At 37.4% G+C, this 18137-nt stretch overlaps 2 protein-coding genes across 5 annotated transcripts; one reads left to right on the top strand and one right to left on the bottom strand.

Annotated features, from left to right (window-relative positions):
• Window positions 1-210: 210 nt before the first annotated feature.
• Window positions 211-10794, bottom strand: nbr1a (NBR1 autophagy cargo receptor a). Of its 4 annotated transcripts, none has more exons than XM_083556215.1 (21): window positions 10517-10794; window positions 9873-9935; window positions 9701-9719; window positions 9542-9564; window positions 9240-9422; window positions 8907-8984; window positions 8589-8797; window positions 8345-8464; window positions 7432-7671; window positions 7011-7170; window positions 6610-6858; window positions 5591-5716; window positions 5442-5517; window positions 5215-5325; window positions 4537-4713; window positions 4293-4427; window positions 3678-4110; window positions 3502-3584; window positions 2721-2787; window positions 1342-1444; window positions 211-1088 (listed from the first exon to the last, which is right to left on the bottom strand). In XM_083556215.1, exons 1-21 carry the CDS (start codon window positions 10616-10618, stop codon window positions 909-911), a joined length of 2937 nt encoding a protein of 978 aa, XP_083412341.1. In that variant the 5' UTR covers window positions 10619-10794; the 3' UTR covers window positions 211-908. The 4 variants fall into 4 exon arrangements, with proteins under 4 accessions (XP_083412341.1, XP_083412340.1, XP_083412339.1 ...); XM_083556214.1 differs by having other exon boundaries at window positions 3678-4119; XM_083556213.1 differs by having other exon boundaries at window positions 4525-4713.
• A 97-nt stretch (window positions 10795-10891) lies between these two features.
• psme3 (proteasome activator subunit 3) lies at window positions 10892-17318 on the top strand. Its single transcript, XM_083556234.1, has 11 exons — window positions 10892-11163; window positions 11774-11806; window positions 11884-11946; window positions 12021-12125; window positions 12249-12300; window positions 12406-12524; window positions 12623-12691; window positions 12906-12973; window positions 16151-16205; window positions 16360-16446; window positions 16549-17318. Exons 1-11 carry the CDS (start codon window positions 11122-11124, stop codon window positions 16627-16629), a joined length of 774 nt encoding a protein of 257 aa, XP_083412360.1. The 5' UTR covers window positions 10892-11121; the 3' UTR covers window positions 16630-17318.
• Window positions 17319-18137: the final 819 nt, after the last annotated feature.

Raw genomic sequence — 18137 nt, forward strand, 5'->3', positions numbered from 1 at the left:
TTTCACAGGGGCATAATTCTCTCATGTCTTTAATATGAACATCAACTACTAATTCCTTTTTTTCTGTACTACTAAGAATAACAACTGCTATATTTAAAAAATAAAACAAACTATTTTGTTGCAAGAGCAAAAAAGCAGCATAATTTCCTTTATGTTGCATTCGTTGCTCTTTATTTTGTAAAACAAAAATGAATCAAATGCGACCCCAAATTAATATGGAATGCTTTATTTCCTGGACACCAAGAACCACATTTACTTAAGCCATTAGCTCCATGATCACATTGTTAGTACACAGAGGACAACCAACACCTGTTGTCTAGCAAAATTTCAATCAATCACTGGCTAGGTTAAGCATGATTCAACAAGTCATTGCACATTTTATGTGTTGGAAAACCACCACCTTAGTGTCACATGGTTAAACATTACAGTAATTAGTGTTACTCAAACTGAAATCAAAGAGGTCACGGTGACAAAGCGCATAAAATACTGAATATGTTTTTAATATCCTACAGCTGATTGGCAAATGTAAAGAGTTGCAAAAGTATTATTACCAACCACATGACAATCTCAAGGCAATATCTCTGACTAGGCTTTGTATCCTATTAAAGTGATTAAGCACATTTAAGTTTCCAATGTGTTAAAACATTACTGTGCTTGAAGAAATATAGATAAATCAGACAAATAGATTAATTTCTGAGATTTTCCATTCATAATGTGCCAAAAACATATAATCGAAAACTATACAACTGAATAGTCGCTCTGATAGATATTTGTGGAAGGACTGTTAAATAAAAGCAGTCCTACACTAAACCACTAAACCCCTGACTTAAAAAAGAATCACATCTCAACTTGAGTATATTAGAGACACCTCCTGTATCACACCTATCGAGGTTATAATTCTACCATCTTTAATGGCGTTTTGTGTACCATTCATTGTCGGTCATTTGCACTAGCTCATTGACCACATCCAACAGATTGTACTGATGCTTCCTCAGCAGTTTCTGGTTTAGAAGCTTGTTACCGAAGCCCATCTCCTGTAGCACAGCTATCAATGAGGCTTCTTTAGACGCTGGATCAGCACTGGGCCGCTGCAGAGGAAAAAAAAATGGCAAAGGTAATTCTCAAGGAGGATACAGAGTGTACATGGAACCTGTGTCAACAAAGCAAGTATTCATCCAAAGGACACTAAGAGAGACAAAATTCTTAGAAACATAAATCCTAAAAGTATGAATTGTTTTGTCATAATATGAATTACTTTGTCACATATTTCTGCATGTGGATATAAGAAATGAAAAAGTGAAAACAGATGCAAATTGGTGTCAAGTTGCTGAATGTAAGTACCTGTGTGGAGCTGCTCTGGCCTGTGAAAAGTGCTTTGTAAGCAGATGCTGCCACAGAGAGAGCCCCTTTGACCAGTCCTTCAGTGAGGCCACCGTGACGTAGCCTTCAAACAAAAACAACAATTACTTACAAGGAGTAATCATCAACCCACATAGTATAAAATTAAGAAAAAACAGAAAACACACAGTTTGTGGTGTTCCTATTGAGATATGTCTGTCTGTGGGCATGCAGGAAGAACATGAGTTTAGAGCTACTTCCTTTTTGCATTCTATTTTTAAGCATTAGTGACATGCATAGGCATGTTTTTCATTTCTGCTACAAACCCAAACTCAGGACTTGGTTTACAAGTATTTCAGGTGTTTATGCAGATACTACATGGTTCAGATAGATCTTTTTTTCTCACTAATCCACACTCATAATGACAAAGCAAAAACAGAATTCTAGAAATGTTTGCAAAAGAACTGCCTGCAGAGCTCAGAGTCAGGATTATTGCGAAGCATCTATCTGAAATAAAGGCTAAAAAAAAAAATTGCTGCTACCCTAGAGATTCCTAAAAATGCAGTAGCCTCCAGAATTCTTAAATGGAATGTGTGGAACAACTAGGACGCCCGGTCTAATTGAGCAAATAGGGAAGAAAGGCCTTAGTAAGAGAAGTGACCAAGAACCAGATGGTCATTCTCACTGAATTTTGAAGATCCTGTGTGGAGATGTTACAAAGTTCCAGAAGGACAACATCAATGAAGCCCTCTACCGATCTGGGCTTTATAGCAGAGTGGGTAGACAGAAGCCTCTCCTCAGTGCAAAACCAATGGAAGCCTTCTTGGAGTTTGCTAACAGGCAACAGAAGGACTCTCCGACTGTGTGAAACAGGATTCTCTGGTCTGATGAAATCAAGATTGAAGTGATTGGCCTCAATTCTAAATGTATCTGGAGACAATCAGGCACCACTCATCACCTTCCCAAAACTATCCCAAAAGTGAAGCATAGTGGTGGCAGCATCATGCTGTGAGGGACTTTACAACTGGTCAAGGTTGAGGGGAAGCTAAATGGAGCAAAGTACAATAATATCCTCTAGAAAAAACTGTTTCACAGCACTCAGGACCTCAGCCTTGGCCAAAGGTTCACCTTTCTACATGACAACAAACCTAAGCCCACAGGCATTAGATTGGGAACAACGTCCTATAGTGACCCGGCCAGAGCTATGCCTTGAACCCTATTGAACATCTCTGGAGAGACCTGAATGTGGCTGTCCATCAATGGTCTCCATCCAAACCAGCTGAAGAGGATTTGCCATTAAGAATAATTATGTTTTATGTTATAATATTATGTGTGTTATCATGTAATTACTTGATAAAAGTGTAAGTGGTGAGGAATTTTACCTGGGATCCTGAGAGCTACAGGACTCAAAGGCACTGGCAGGGGACTCCAAATGTGTTGATCCTAATCCTGAGAAACAGAGACATAAATCACCATTCACAAGACACATTACAATGAAGAGTCAAATATAAAATGCAATGTTCTTACAAAAAAGGTGTCACAAAAATGTCATTTTAACTCCACGTTGATAAATGCAAGTAATCTTGTGTATGAGTGTAAGGATTCATCGAGGCAAAAATGATCAAATATTTACACTTTTTAAGCTTTTGTTTGATCAACTATTAAATGGTAGAAAATGCATCCTTGGAAATAGATACAATATATGGACAAAATAATTGGTATACCTCACTTTTCCAGCCAGATTTGGCACGGCCCCAAACTGTTATCACAAAATTAGAGGCACACAATTGTACAGGATGTCTTTAGATTGGTTGCTTTAATATTTCCCTTCATTCTCCATTAAGATTTACATGGAGTTGGAGTGGATTTGGAATGCTGACTGCACTCTAGGCCTCCTCACCCTACATCAGTATCTGACTTTATTAACACCTTTGTAGCTGAATGAGTACAAATCTCCAAAACCACACTCCAAAATCTAGTAATGGGACATCTCTCATGGAACGCCCAGTGGAGTGGATGATATAACAGCAAATGGGTACTGAAGTGAAATGAGATGCTAAAAAATGTTCCACAAACTTTCGTCTAAATACATAAATGATTCCACATAAAAAAATAAATAAAAAAAAGAGATGATATTACTTATGCTTTTATCCAAGAACTGACCATTTGTTTTGTTCTCAGGTGGGCATGATCTGTTCTCCTCAGATTCCAGTGTTCTAATCTCAGTCACAAAAGGTTGTATTGACCTAATAAAAAAACAATCAGAACAATATACAAAAATCAGTGTCACGTACATTGATTTAAGCTAATAAAAAGCTTAAAATGCACATAGTTCTGACCTATGTGTACGAAGAGTAGGGGGTGGTGACAGGGAGACAGGTGCAAGTGCCACTTCAGGAATTAGTGGAGTAGTGTTCAGTAGCTGAGAAGTGCACAGCAACCTGTTCACGCTGTTCTGCATTAGGGCTGTTGATTCCACTGCCTCCCCCTCAGCAGTAGTCTGATCCTGTGCTCTCTCAGGCTCTGTATTACAGGTATTTCCAGGATGGGACACAGCTGAGCTGTACAGAGAATCTCCCAGTGGTTTGGAGGTATCAAAGCAGTCAGGCAAAACAACAAGGTACTCTTCTGAAGAGGCTGAGGATGCCTGGCTGCTCACCTCATCCCACTCTCCTGCCTCTTCCTCTTTATCATAATCTTCCTTTTTTCCTTCATTCTCCTCCAGAGCAGCAGGGTCAGTGTACAAGTTTTCATTAGAGCCAATCAACATTTCTGAAAAAGCTGCATTGTTGGGAGAATACATAAATTATTACAAAATATATCAAAAGCACTTAAAGGACAAATGAATGAAGTGTTAAGGATGAGTGTCTCTGCATTTTTACATAATTAATCATTATTTTTTAGAAAAACTGAAATTAAGCTCCCACTGTGAAATGGAAGGAATATTTTTTCACCTGGGATAGTAGGCTCTTCAAGTATAATAGGTACTTGGACTGAAGGTGGAGCTTCTGGCCTCTTAATGGTCGGCAAGAGGGGTCTGTCATTCCTCTCTATCAAGGACCTCTCATTTACTGGTGTGGGGTCATGATCTGCAAGAAATTCAGACAATAAAGAGATATTTGCAATTTTTCTTCTGAGCAGATATTATGAAATAAAATTAATTCCTTTTTGATATATAATATTCACATTTGCTCTCACGCTCAGGCCTGTTGTGATTGACTCGACCCCGTCGTGGAGGTTTGTGCTCAGGCTCTTCCTCCAACGTGAGTGACCTAATCACAGTCTCACAGACAAACTGAGTCCCGCTGATGTCATCATCACCTTCATCATGAACTTGAAGATCCAAATTGTCAGAGTGTATCTGAGGCTGCACAACTAACAAACACACAAATCATGTGCCCTGACAACGATTAGCATTATCTTTATGTTGAGAGAACGCAGAAAATTAAATTGAGATCATACAAATATAATACTGTTTTAGGCTTTTATTCTTCAGAAGTGAGTTATGATGAGTTACTGTTTATTATATATTTTGATACTCATTATTCACATTCATAAGCATAAGCGCAACACAAGTGTATGGAAAAAAAAATAATAATAAATAAATAAATAAATAAATAAATAAATAAATAAATAAATAAATAAATAAATAAATAATATTTTATATATATATTTATAATTTTTTTATAATTTTTTGTAATCTTATTGAGGGTCTCGTTGAATTAATATCTCAGAATTGTATGATAGGATATTGAAATTCCAAGGTTTTGTTAAACTTTGCAAATGTTTAATGAGGACATCTTGTGGACTAAAACTGAGAACTACAAGAAAGAATAAAAATTGAGAACTACAAGTAGGAATAAAAACTTTCGTTACCTTGGAGTGTTTTAGTGCCTGTGCATTCTATGTTCTCTTTTACCAAGCCCAGTCCATGCTTTCCAAATGTATGTCCATAATGTGGCACTGGGGACATGCATGGAGTCATAGCTATATAACGAAAATGTAATACAAATTTAGCAATAATAATAATAAAACAGTTGCCCGTCATAGCCTCTACTTTACCCTACAGTGAAATAGCTAAATATCACTAATGTAATGCATACCAGCTGGAGTGTTAGCTGGGACCTTATCCAACTCTTGGACAATATTTATATCCAGCAACTCAAAAGAGAGCAGATCCTATAAAAAAAGAAGTATTGTTTATTACAGTAATATTACATGGACAGAAGCCGATTTAGAAGTGATCACACACCTGTGCTGTGAGAAGGTCCACTGAGGGAATGTAGTACTCTCTTTTGTTGCCGGAGGACCCCCGAGTTTCATCTCTAGAGCCAGTCCAGCACATCCCATCAATTCCTAAAACACTGTGTTTATTCATCTGCATCACAAAATAAAATAATTAATACTGGCCAAATCACGGACTAACTGTTGCATCAATAAAATTAATGGAAAATGTTTAGGAAACTGTATGATTTTGCTAAATCTTTAAATATGGTTATTAATCTTGGTGCATCCAGAACATTTTTTGGATAAAACTAAGGCTGCAACAACCAATCGATAAAATCGATAATAATCAATAATGAAATTCGTTATCAATGAATGCTGTTATCAATTAGTTGGGCTGTTCAAGTTATGGCTTAGCATGATGGTAAGATTACACAGCCACTTGAAAATGGTGGAAAATATATGGTTAACCAGCAGCAAGAAGAGAAAAGACACTGGTGTCACGGATGAAGGCGAAACATATCATCATGTGAAAATGGTATAGTTTAATGGAGTGCTATTGTGTAACTGTTTGCTAACTTCGGGAGAGTCGCACTGGATCTGTTCTGTTGTGACTTGCAATCATCAGGTTGCGCAATCACCTCGCTCGTGACATTGTGATGAATTCAATTAAAATGGTGCGAACAAACACTAAATCTAAAAGCAGCAAATAACAACAGCAATAAACGATTACATTTTTAGTCACTGTTGTGTTTTCAGCAAATGCTCATGCATTTGTACACCAATGCATATTTTTTGTACACCGCTGCATAAATCTGATACAAAAATTGTCCAATTAATCCATTATTCAAATAATCGTTAGTTGCAGCCCGAGATAAAACCATTGCTAATTATTTAATAAGGAAATGTTATTAATAAACTGAAATCAATTTAAAATAGATCAGAATTTTTTACATTACAGTTGAAGCATTTTTACTAGTGGCCTCAGACTTTTGGATCCCAGTTTAGTTCCTCATTAAGGTAATAAGAAATAGTAAAAGTACTCACAAATATTTTGCTTGAGTGAGAGTTGAGTTTCTGGCCTGAGCTGGGGACTACCACGATGCTGCACCATACTCTGGGGCCAAACTGCACCCCGCAGTGTGCCAGGCGCCAGTGGGAGGTGTAGGTGCCTTCTAGCATGGGTGCCACAAATGCCACACTCACCATACCAACCTGGTCTGGCTTGAGGAAGGGCACTGCCACCTCTTTCCGCTCTTGTGAATCCAATGCCAGATTTCCCCACATGAACTTCAGCTATTAAGACAAATATACATGGCCCACATGCAAGCAAGGCAACACAAACAAAACTCACACAAGAACAAGTGGATACATGTGATGTGCACCATTACAATATGAAAATCATGGATATTGTTTTACTGAACATATATATTTCATTGTTAACATACCTTTGTGTCAGACGTCCAGCTGATGTTGCCAGTATTCCTCATCTTCCAGTACTTGATGAACTTGGTGCCAGGCTCCAGACAAGTTCCGTCTGGTAGATTCTCATCCAGAAACAAGGCTGTCATTGTGGGCACCAAGGTGGAGCAGGAGACCTTGGGACCCCTGGTTTGAGTGTACAGAGCATTGTGAGTACAGCTTTGACTCAGCTTCTGTCTTTTTCTTGAAGCTCAAAGCAAAAAAAAGGTTTTTTTTCCCTAAAAAACGATGCAATACAATAAAGGCAGCGGGTGCATTTGAGGTAGTTCCATCCACTTGCCAGCGATAAACGCAACTATAACAGACAATGAGATAATCTTGATAAAGACTGTTCTAGGCTGGGGCGGTAGGTCACCCAGCCCTGAGCCCTCTCACTATGGCCCTTACTCTGGACTGGAGGCCTGAGGCTCTGGGCCCGGGGCTGCAGCTGCACCAGGAGCAGAGGCAGGAGCAGGGCCAAGACCTGAGCTGCTAGTGCCATTGGTGGCTCCACTCCACAGCAGGCCTCTCTTCTCCAAACGCAGCTTCTTCTTAATCTCCTTCACTTCAGCCTTCAGCTGCCTACGCTCAGCTTTCAGACGCTGCCGCTCGGCCTTGCGGACAGTCCTGTCTCCTCGCCGCAAGAACCTGTGAAAACAGAGCACAAACATGATCACTCATAGGGCTTATCACTACACATATGAGAACTGTAAGGATGTACCTTTACAATATATTCATTTTTATTATTAAAAAAACCCTGACAGAAAGAAAGGAAATCACTAGAGGTTGACTGATTCATCGGTTTTGCAGAATAATTGTCCATAGCTGATTGCTGGAACTATCGGCAGAAATCCATACGACAGTTTAGTTTTTTGAGTTGCATTATACAGAATGAGAGCAGCCTCCTGTCAATGATACCATGTACTGTTATTTTGAAAAGTCTTTTTATTCTTTCTGGTTTGGGTTTTTTTTTTTTGTTGTTGTTTTTTGGAGTGTTTCTTTTAGTTTCAGTTTGAATACTTGTCTAATTTTCTTCAAAAGTTTAATAATATAATTAATATTTTCATTATTTCATTTAGCACATTTTCATGATTCAGTATTTTTTTTAATTCATTTTTGTAAAAAAGTTCAGTACTATTTACATTGAGTGTTGTGTGTTTGTTTTGTTTGCCCAGTATCTATTTTAAAAACAATCGGTTGATTAATTGGTTATCGGCAAGTGCGATCCAACCTAAATATCGATATCAGTAAAATCGGTTGACCTCTACAAATCACTACCTTGTAAAGAAATGAGCTATTTGAGCTGTTTTACTGAACTGACCTGGGCTCTGGAGTTACTCCACGTTCTGGGACTGACAACGGGGTCCGTGTTCTCTTCAGGTTGTGGCTGGGGTCATGTTTGTGACTGCATGGCTCACACAAGATGCAAGAGGGACACACGCTAAACAAATGAATAAAAATTGGTCTTTTATTCTACTCAGATTAAATGACACTTTAAACAGAAAGAAACAGTGCTGACTCTGACAAATATTTTGAGAGAAGACTTTGAGAGAATACTCTCACACCTGCAGTGATATCCTCCACCAGTGGCTGGACCCTTGCAACTGCTGCAGTTAGGTACTGAGGTCCTCTGTGTTGTGGAACTTACTACAGCCATCTGAGTCCCAGAAGTTCTGGGCTCTTCTGGGGGATCAGAGGCTCTGTGTGTACAGCACTGGCCAGAAAATTCACTACACATCTTGTCCACAACTTCCCTCACTACCTGATCTTTGAACTGGGAAGACCGGGAGGAAAATTGTAACAAATTTAATTTAACGTAATATAAATTTTGAATAGTGACATCACAGCCATGTGAAAAGACATACTGAATTAAGTGCACATACTCTGTCCATGTAAGATTTGAACCATGCAGGGACAGCTTCTTCTTCAACTTTATTTACTTTATTTTCCTTCACAATCACCTAACAAAAGTAACATTATCAGTGTATTAAAAACCTGTTGGAATGGTCAAATTAAAGTTTAGAATGGGGATGCAAAGATTAATCAACAAAATGAACAAAAAATTCTAAACACAAGACAGAATAATTACAGATTGTGTTATTAAGATTTACAGAAAAAAGAACAAGATGTTAGAATGTTAAAAGAAAAAAACGTTTCACATTTAATTTTTTTAATTGACACATGAGCTTTATTCTGCAGAAATCACAAGTTCTCACCGAGTCCCGCTCGGGGGTCACCTGGGTTTCCTTGTCTGCCATTTTTACTCTGGCACGATATGGTGGAGCTGGTCTGGGGTCGATTCTGAGTTCTTTAACTTCAGCTTTAACAGGCCCACCTTCAGCCTGGCCTTTCATCTTATACACATTCATGTGTAGCTGGTTGGCTTGCTTAAATGCACTCTAAATTTAATATGTTGTAAGTACGATTCATTTAATGACAGTTTCCTTATTCAGAGAAGTTGATATGCAATGGTCTTGATATTTAAAAGGAAATGCAACAAGATAAAACCTGTTTTTACCTTCAAAGCCTCTGTATACTCATCTGATAGAAAAAAAAACATTGCATTGTTAGCATAGATGTTCGTTATATATACACATATAAACATTCAGCAATCCCCCACACAAAAAATAAAAATATTTTACATTAAAAGACATACAAACCAGGTGTACTCACATACCTTGGCTGTTTATGGATATCTGTCAAATAAAGTGTACAAGAATATTAAGTGACAATACATTCCAATGCAATAGTAACAAAGTAATTATTGCTTTTTGATGACAACGAATGGAATCTTGATCACAAATGTGAATGAAAAAAAAAGTGACAGAAACAACTAGACAAATGCTTACCTCTTCATTATCCTCGTCAAAATATTTAGCTTGAAAATGGCATAAGCCGAAAGTGGTTTTGATCTAAGGGTAATAAAAAAGAATGGTGGAATGAGCCATGTAAGTAACCAATCAGCACCATTTATTGACTGATTTTTGCACGCGACCTTGAGCTTGCAAAAGATGCTATACAAACAGAAAATAAAAAGAAAGATGTGTGTATTATTATTATCATCATCACCATTATTATTATTATTACAATATACATTTGTAGCATTTAGAATAAACGATCCCAGTTACTGTAAGTCATGATTATGTAGTCATCAGATCAGTTTGACTCGAACCAGATGACAATAAAAACGCAAACGCCATTACGTGGAAATCTTTCCAGAACTTCTTTACACTGCAAATTAAACCTTTTTTCCATGTTTTCACGCCAAACTAAGAGGCGAATACTAGTCTGTTTATGCAGACCGCGGTTTTGGCCTTCTAGGACAGTGACTGCGTCCAAACATGTATCCTACAGTACTAAACACTACTAAATAATACGCAATTTACGGTGATACACGATTATAATATAGTATGTAGGACGGTAGTAGGCGCTTTCGCTTGTGGTCTCAGATACGTAACCGAGCACGAACAGTAGGTTCATGAAGACAGCTTACCCAGGCCTCTACTGTCTCCCACTGCGCTTTGTCTGTATCCACAACGGGAAACTTCTTCACGCTCCCACGGAAATTCACTTTGACGGTAACCGGGTGATTCATGATGGTCAGTCAAAATGACACGAGATATCCGATTTTTGATTACAACAATTTAATTAAAAATGGTTAACGCCAACATTATAATCGGCCCTCTCTGTCTAGTCTCTCTCTTGTTGTTTACATCGTTTACCATGTACACTCCCCCGTGCACACGTAACAGGAAATATGTCATTCCTTTCCTACGTTATTCTTTGTTTCGTTATATGCGAGAGTGAACCGTAAGGTAGGAAATGAAACTGTAAAAAACAATGTTATAATGTCATGTACATATTATTAGTAGTTGTATCTGGCATGTCTTTACGTGAAGGTCTAATTATTGTAAAAAAAAAAGACAAGCTGTCGTCTTTGCGCATGCGTAGAACGCGCCTCGTTGCCGAGTCGCTTATTTTCAACGTCATCTCGCAGCGCGTGAGTTACCTTGTGGCTGACAGTCAGCAGTAAAAGCCACACTGTTCGTTAATGCTGTTAAGACAATCTGTAGCTTTTCTCCGTTATTGATTGAAAAAATGTCTTCACTCCTAAAGGTGGACAGTGAAATCAAATCAAAGGTAAGTCGGCCAGATTCAGGTGTATATATTTTAGGCTGAAGCGCTAAGCCAAATATTTGTCGACCGTTAGCAGGCTAACAAACTGTGGCAAGCAAAGCCGGTGTGCGTGTGATACATTCAGCAAGCTAAAGCTAGTTAGCTACATTTCCCGCCGGCAATCATTAATATCTGTTCAGTTTAATAAAAAAAAAACTATTCCAGATTGCGGGTTTGATCGTATCTAAACCCATATATTTGTGATGTCGCACAGATGAGTTAATGTGTAAACATTTCTATTGTGCATGAAGACTGTATAGCAGCGACAGCCCATCTGGTGTTCATTAGCTGACTAGCCCCTTAGCTTAACGAAGCTGTACCTTCATTTGCTGTCGTCAAAAAAGCTGATTTAGATAGCCAGTCGTACATTTGGATTTTAGTTACAGTCTACTAAAGTACACTAGGTAGTCTGAGTTTTTTAGCTACCAATTAAGTCGACCAAACAGATAAATCCTTCCCGGTCGGACAAAACACACAGATTCTAATTACGTTTCACGTTAATCTTTTATTTGTTTCATATTTATTATTTCTTGTCACTAATGCTTTGTATTAATACGTTAATGTTTCACTATAGGTTGATGTTTTCAGGGAACGAATCACATCAGAGGTGAGTCACAGATCACAGGAATAACAAGGAAATATTCTATTGGTTGCCTTTGACACTAAATTTGTTTCTAAATTCAGGCAGAAGATCTGGTGGCAAATTTCTTCCCTAAGAAATTATTAGAATTGGACCATTTTCTAAAGGTAAGATATTAAGATATTTAAAGTTAAGCTCTTATCTATAATAATGTATAACTCTAAATTCTCTTTATATTCAGGATCCTGTAATAAATATCCGTGAATTGAAAGAAATCCATTCAGAGATAAATTTGGCTGTGCCAGACCCAATTCTGCTTACAGATATTCATGATGGACTCGAGGGAGTAAGAGATTTTTTTTATTCAATTTTTCAAGCTTTTGAGAGTTTAAAAAAAAATGTACAAAGTCACTGTAGATGTTTCTGTTTAATTGTTTGCAAGAGGAAATATTTATTGTTTTATTAACAGCAACAAAATGCCAAAAAGAGAAAACTTGAAGATGGTCCAGGAGATGACAAAGGTGAGGTTTGCAGTGTGACAGCTGAGATGTTGGGGTTCTTTTAGGGATTTTTTTTTTTTTTTTTTTAACTCTTGTAACTAACATTCAATCTTTTCTCATTTGTAGTTAGTGGGACCAAGGTGTATATAATGCCTGGTGGAATGATGAAAAGCAATGGCAAGCTGGTGGAGCTGATCGAGAAGGTTAAGCCTGAGATCAGAACCCTCATAGAGAAATGCAACACTGTAGGTTCATGTTCTCTTCAGCAGTTTACATTATTATAACAAAAGCTTCTGTGTAATAATCTATGATTCTGTTTGTATGTTACTTGTGTATGTTTTAGGTCAAGATGTGGGTGCAGTTGCTGATTCCAAGAATAGAAGATGGCAACAATTTTGGTGTTTCAATCCAGGTATAAGACAATCATTGTGGTTTTCTTTAATGCAGCATGGAGTAGGTCAGCACTAGTAGAACAGAAAATTATTTGTAATGCAGAAGTCTATTTTTTACAGTTGTGTAGATAGTTTGATTGTGGAATGTGCATGATGTAAGTTTAATTTATAAAACAATTTGCCTGATGTGCCTCGAAAGGGTCATTACTCACTAACTAGCATTACTACATACAGGAGGAGACTGTGGCTGAGCTCAGAACGGTTGAGGGAGAGGCAGCCTCTTATCTGGACCAGATATCGAGGTACTTGACTCATTTTATTTCTGTTTATGATCAAATCTAAAGATGCTCACTTGCTTTAATGTTTACTGATTTAAAAAAAAAAACGGTCACAATCCCCAAAACACAAACATCCATTTATAATATCTGAACCAACTAACACATTCTGAACATCATTGCATTATGGCTATCTATTGGAAGGTAAATGGCCTAAGGCTTGATGATTTATACAGTAATCCCCCGTTTATCGTTACGTTCTAAAACCGCCCGGGATAAATAGACGGCACCCCAAAAATGCTGTTTTATGTATACAGTACTGTACTGTATTAACATTTTACTTCATTTTATAACTAATAATTATATTTTTGTTAATAAAAATGGAGTAAAAATTTTTCTGCATAAAAACAACTCCCTAGAAGTTTTTTGGTTTATCGTGCTATCTGCGAGAGACTGGGAAAATTAGCGAAACAAATTAGTCATGTGGCAAATGCAATTCCAATTTAAACCGGGGGCGTGAAATTCGAACCGCGATAAAGCAGGGGATTACTGTATACTGTGTTTTTATTTTAATGATTAAAAGTGATTGCATGTGTATCAGGTTGTTGATCAGCTGGTGGGTTATAATTACCTGTGTTAAAAAAAAAAAAAACCTTACAAATTAATAAATGTCCTGGACCACACTGGGACAGCCACCATATTCGAGTGCCTAATTCTATATTTCAGGTTTCTGTGTTTTCTGTGATAGCAAGGACAATTGCTGTAATGATTATGGACAATTTGTTGTGCAGGCCTAATGTCTATGTAGCTGTTGCATTGACAACACTGATGTGCCTCTAGTTCTGTGTATCCCATTTGTATATTTGCAGCTGTTTTAAGAAAAGTTCAGGTGTAGATGCACTTTTTGGAAATGCTAGATGTCTTTTACAATGTGTTTTAACATTGACCCACAGAGATATTCCATAATGATGTGGGGAAAAATAAATTATAGATATAGCTCTTATTTTCCTGGTTCCTGTAATTACTCACACAGCATACAATTGTCAAGCAACCAGAACACTTCATTTGTACATACAGTGAAGAACAGCAACCATTTTAATTTGATATTTTCTCAAGGAACAATACTGTAGAAATGAAACTAGAATATTTTTTAGTAGTATGCAGCTTGTATAGCAGTACAGATTTACTGTCCTCTGAAAATAACTAAGCTTAAAGCCATTATTGTCAAAATACCTGCCAGAAAATGTGAGTACACACAAAGTGATAACAGCTATACATTGTTTATGCATGCAAAGCCACATGTCCTATTCGTCATGCATTGTTTTTGTCTGCTGGACAGGACCATACAAATTTGTGTATCTTGTATTATAGCTGTTAGAATTTGGTGCTTTGAGTCCAATGCTCTCCTAATGACCACAGGATGTTCAACATGTCACCTCATGGCAAAGAACTGAGGATTTAAGAATTAGAATTGTTGCTCTCTAGAAAGATGGCGTAGGCTATAAGAAGATCAGTAACACACTGAAACTGAGTTACAGTACATTATCCAGGGTCATACAGAGGTTTTCCAAGACGGGTTCCACTCGGGACAGGCCTCACAAGGGTCTCTCAAAGTTGAGTCACTCACAAGTTGAGTCCTTGTGCTGTGTGCCATGTGCAGAAGCTGTCTTCAAAGAAAACCGGTGCGCAAGTGCTGCCAGCGGAAGGTCCGCTTGTCAGTCAGACCATACGGCGCACACTGCAACTAGTCGGTTTGCATGGATGTCGGCTTATAGAGAAGCCTATTCTGAAGCTAGCTTACAAGAAAACCTGCAAATACTTTGAAGACAACCTGTCCAAGAGAATGAATAACTGGAACCATGTCCTATGGTCTGATAAGACTAAGATAAACTTGTTTGGCTCAGATGGTATCCAGCATGTGTGACAACGCCCTGGTGAGTACACTTACAGTGTACTCACATTTGTTGTCCGTTATTTCCACAATATTGGCTGTGTGTTGTTATTTTTAGAGGACAGTAATTCTGTATTGCTGCACATTTGCTACTCTAAAACATATTCAAAATTCTATATAAATGAAGCTTGGATATTGTCCCTTAGTTGTACTAAAGACTGCCGAAATGTGAGGCGTGGTACTCACTTTTGTGAGATACTGTAGTAAATGAATTGTTTTAATTTAATCTCTTCTTTCTGTATTTTTTTCCCCAACTGTCTGTTGATTATTATTAATTTAATGCTGTTTGTTTTTGCTGTCATTATTTCATCTCCTTTTCAGTGCTAGTAGCATGAACTATTGTCTGAGGCAATTCTGACATTCCCCAAACAGTACCACAGATACTATATTATACAGTGGTACCTTGAACTACGAGTTTAGTTTGTTTCGTGGACGAGCTTGTATCTTAATTTGCTCGCACATCAATTCAATTTTCCCCATTGAAAATACTTAAAATGGCATTAATCCGTTCCAACCCTCAAAATGACACCCCGTTTTTGTTTTTTATGTTTCTAAATTAGGAAAAGAAACTTTTAAATAACAAATCTTGTATAAAAACATAATAGAAAGAGTATGTAAAGATATAATAAAGTTTTACGCAGTAAAACGCAGGATGGGGGGTTGTAGAGGCGATAAGCGGAGGCGGAGGGAAAACTCGTTTTTTGCTATCACTGCTGTACACTACGTATCCATAAACTTTAAAAAATTTTACTTTTTCTTCTTTGCTTATCTTAATTTTCGTCACAATCCTCGCTTTCTGGCTTCACTTCGCCATCTATCAGCGGCGTCTCGAACTCGTACCTCAATTTTTTGTTTGCATAACAAAGAAAAAAATCTACAGAGTGACCGCTCGTACCTCGGAAAACTCGTACATTAATGCACTCGTAGGTCAAGGTACCACTATTTTATTTGTAATAAAGATTTTCATATTTTGGATTACTGTCTAGTCCAGCTAAGAGGACCACTGTGATTGACAATTACGGTTTTCCTTATTTTATTTTGTGCTGTCAGTAATGCGTAATAAATTATCTATTAAGACATGTTTTTTGTCTTATGCCAAACTTTCACATAATTAATTTTATAAGTATAATTGGCTGGTGGTGTTTTAATGCACATATTTGAATTATCCACAATAATAACTTTTTTTGTGAAATTTTGGTCACAGTTAAAGGTCAAATTGAACAGGCAGTGCTTTTGATTTTTCTTTTATGCAGATACTACATCACAAGAGCAAAGCTAGTTTCCAAAATCGCTAAATATCCACATGTGGTAAGTTGTAACTTTTTTTTTTTTCTTATAAACTGTGTCAGGTGTGTAAGTAATTTGATGTTATTAAATGTTTCGAGATAATGATCATATTAAAACAAAAGCTGCATCACCAGTAAGCAGGCTATATTGTTTTGTTTTTGTTTGTATTTAACAGGAGGACTACAGGCGCACGGTAACAGAGATTGATGAAAAGGAGTACATCAGTCTCAAGATTATAGTCTCAGAACTGAGAAATCAATATGTAAGTCAGGAAAAAATAAATACCAAAAAGCATTTTCTTTCATGCTCAAGATGTGGCTTTGTGTGGTGCATTGCCAGTAAAGAGTTTAAACTTGTTTCACAGGTAACTTTGCATGACATGATCCTGAAGAACATTGAGAAGATAAAACGACCACGAAGCAGCAATACAGATGCTCTCTACTAAGAATGCCCCCATCTGATCTCCTAGCTAGTTTGGAACCTTCTGGACTGGTTCTGATGCCGCTATGAACCCCCTTAAAACCAGGCCAGCTCAATCAGGCCATTAACAGAACTGTAATATAAGATTATTTTAAACCGTTAAAAAAAAAATAATCTCCATCCAATTCCAAGTGGGCAGTGTTAAGGTATGGAAAGTCTGAATGTGCATCATGAGGAGTTTGCCTCAGTTGTTTTTCTTATTTAATTAAACAAATATCTTTAACATTGGGGTTTCTTTTATCTTTCACCAAACCAAATGCAAAGTAGCACTGTTTGGGGGTGGGGGGGATTTGGTTGGTATGGAGTTTCTAAGGCATTTTACACGTTTTAGACTCAGTTTAGTGACTGATGTGGATGTAAGACACAAATCTGTTTCCAGTTGAGTTCTGAAGTTTGAAGTTTTTATCAATGCTGTATTTTACTTATTCACTCTGTTCATCTAATATAGAAATGTAGTCTAAGATGAGCAGCTGTACTTTTGAATCATTTTACATTCATGAAATTAGATCTTATTTCATGATGCTGCAATGCAGGTATATTTTACCTTATTTTTCATCTTTATTGACCCACCAAATTCCAAACCTTCAAATGGCTCTTATTTTTTGTCTGGTTTAAAAAGATGTTTTGCTGAATAAAAATGTCATTCTTTTTTTTTCCAATGTGTTGATTTTATTGATTACATAGTCGCTAGTTCCTGACCAGATTAAATGTAAGACCCCATATTAAAAGGATTTGTTAAACTAAAGATTGCAACCAAGCATGCTAAAGGAAAACATTCCAAAAATATACTGCTCAAAACAATTCAGGGAACACTATACTTTGCATTTTGGATCTTATCATTAACGAGATATTCAAAATTACACCAACAATTAAAGTTGCATAGATTTCATTTATCATGTCTGGGTATGCTCCTAATAAGATGGCAGATAGTGTTTCGGGGATCACCTCTCAGACCTGGATCAGTGTGCTCCTGGACAGCTACTTGGTGGCTTTGGATGCAACGATACATAATGTGCCAGTGCTTCTCAATGCAATTCATATGTGAAAAATGTGATGGCCAGTCAATGACCAACACCTTTTGGCATCCAGAATTTGCCTCTATACTATGGCCATGTGAGGCTGGATATTGTCATGCACTAGGAGGAACCTATGTTGCATTCACTCCAGACTCTTTCATGTCTGTCACACAACTTGTCTCATATTTATACATAGAACGGGGCACACAAACGGAAAAATATCTTCTAGTGTAACAGTGGAATCTCTTGCATGCTATTGGAAATGTGCTGTGAGTTGCACAAAACCCCCTTGTACTGGCATGTATGGATGTGCCATCCTTGAGGACCTGGGCTACCTGATTGGGTTGCAGGTACTGCCTCATGCTACAAATAATGACAATTATCCAAGTAAAATGCAAAACTAAAAACAAATCCATGAGGAAGAATAAGGAGATTGCAATTTTGTGGCCACCACCTG

Source organism: Silurus aristotelis (genome assembly GCF_946808225.1).
Source record: "Silurus aristotelis genome assembly, chromosome: 12".
In the NCBI taxonomy this organism is placed as follows: Eukaryota; Metazoa; Chordata; class Actinopteri; order Siluriformes; family Siluridae; genus Silurus; species Silurus aristotelis.

What these genes read in the sequence shown, in the direction of transcription:
- psme3 (XM_083556234.1), top strand. Translation starts at nt 11,122, where the DNA reads ATGTCTTCACTCCTAAAGGTGGACAGTGAAATCAAATCAAAG. An exon ending in AATTGGACCATTTTCTAAAG is followed by an intron (nt 11,947 to 12,020) that starts GTAAGATATTAA and finishes CTTTATATTCAG; the next exon opens with GATCCTGTAATAAATATCCG. An exon ending in TCGCTAAATATCCACATGTG is followed by an intron (nt 16,206 to 16,359) that starts GTAAGTTGTAAC and finishes TGTATTTAACAG; the next exon opens with GAGGACTACAGGCGCACGGT.
- nbr1a (XM_083556212.1), bottom strand. Translation starts at nt 10,618, where the DNA reads ATGAATCACCCGGTTACCGTCAAAGTGAATTTCCGTGGGAGCGTGAAG. An exon ending in AGTATACAGAGGCTTTGAAG is followed by an intron (nt 9,423 to 9,541) that starts GTAAAAACAGGT and finishes TATTAAATTTAG; the next exon opens with AGTGCATTTAAGCAAGCCAA. An exon ending in TCAAATCTTACATGGACAGA is followed by an intron (nt 8,798 to 8,906) that starts GTATGTGCACTT and finishes CGGTCTTCCCAG; the next exon opens with TTCAAAGATCAGGTAGTGAG.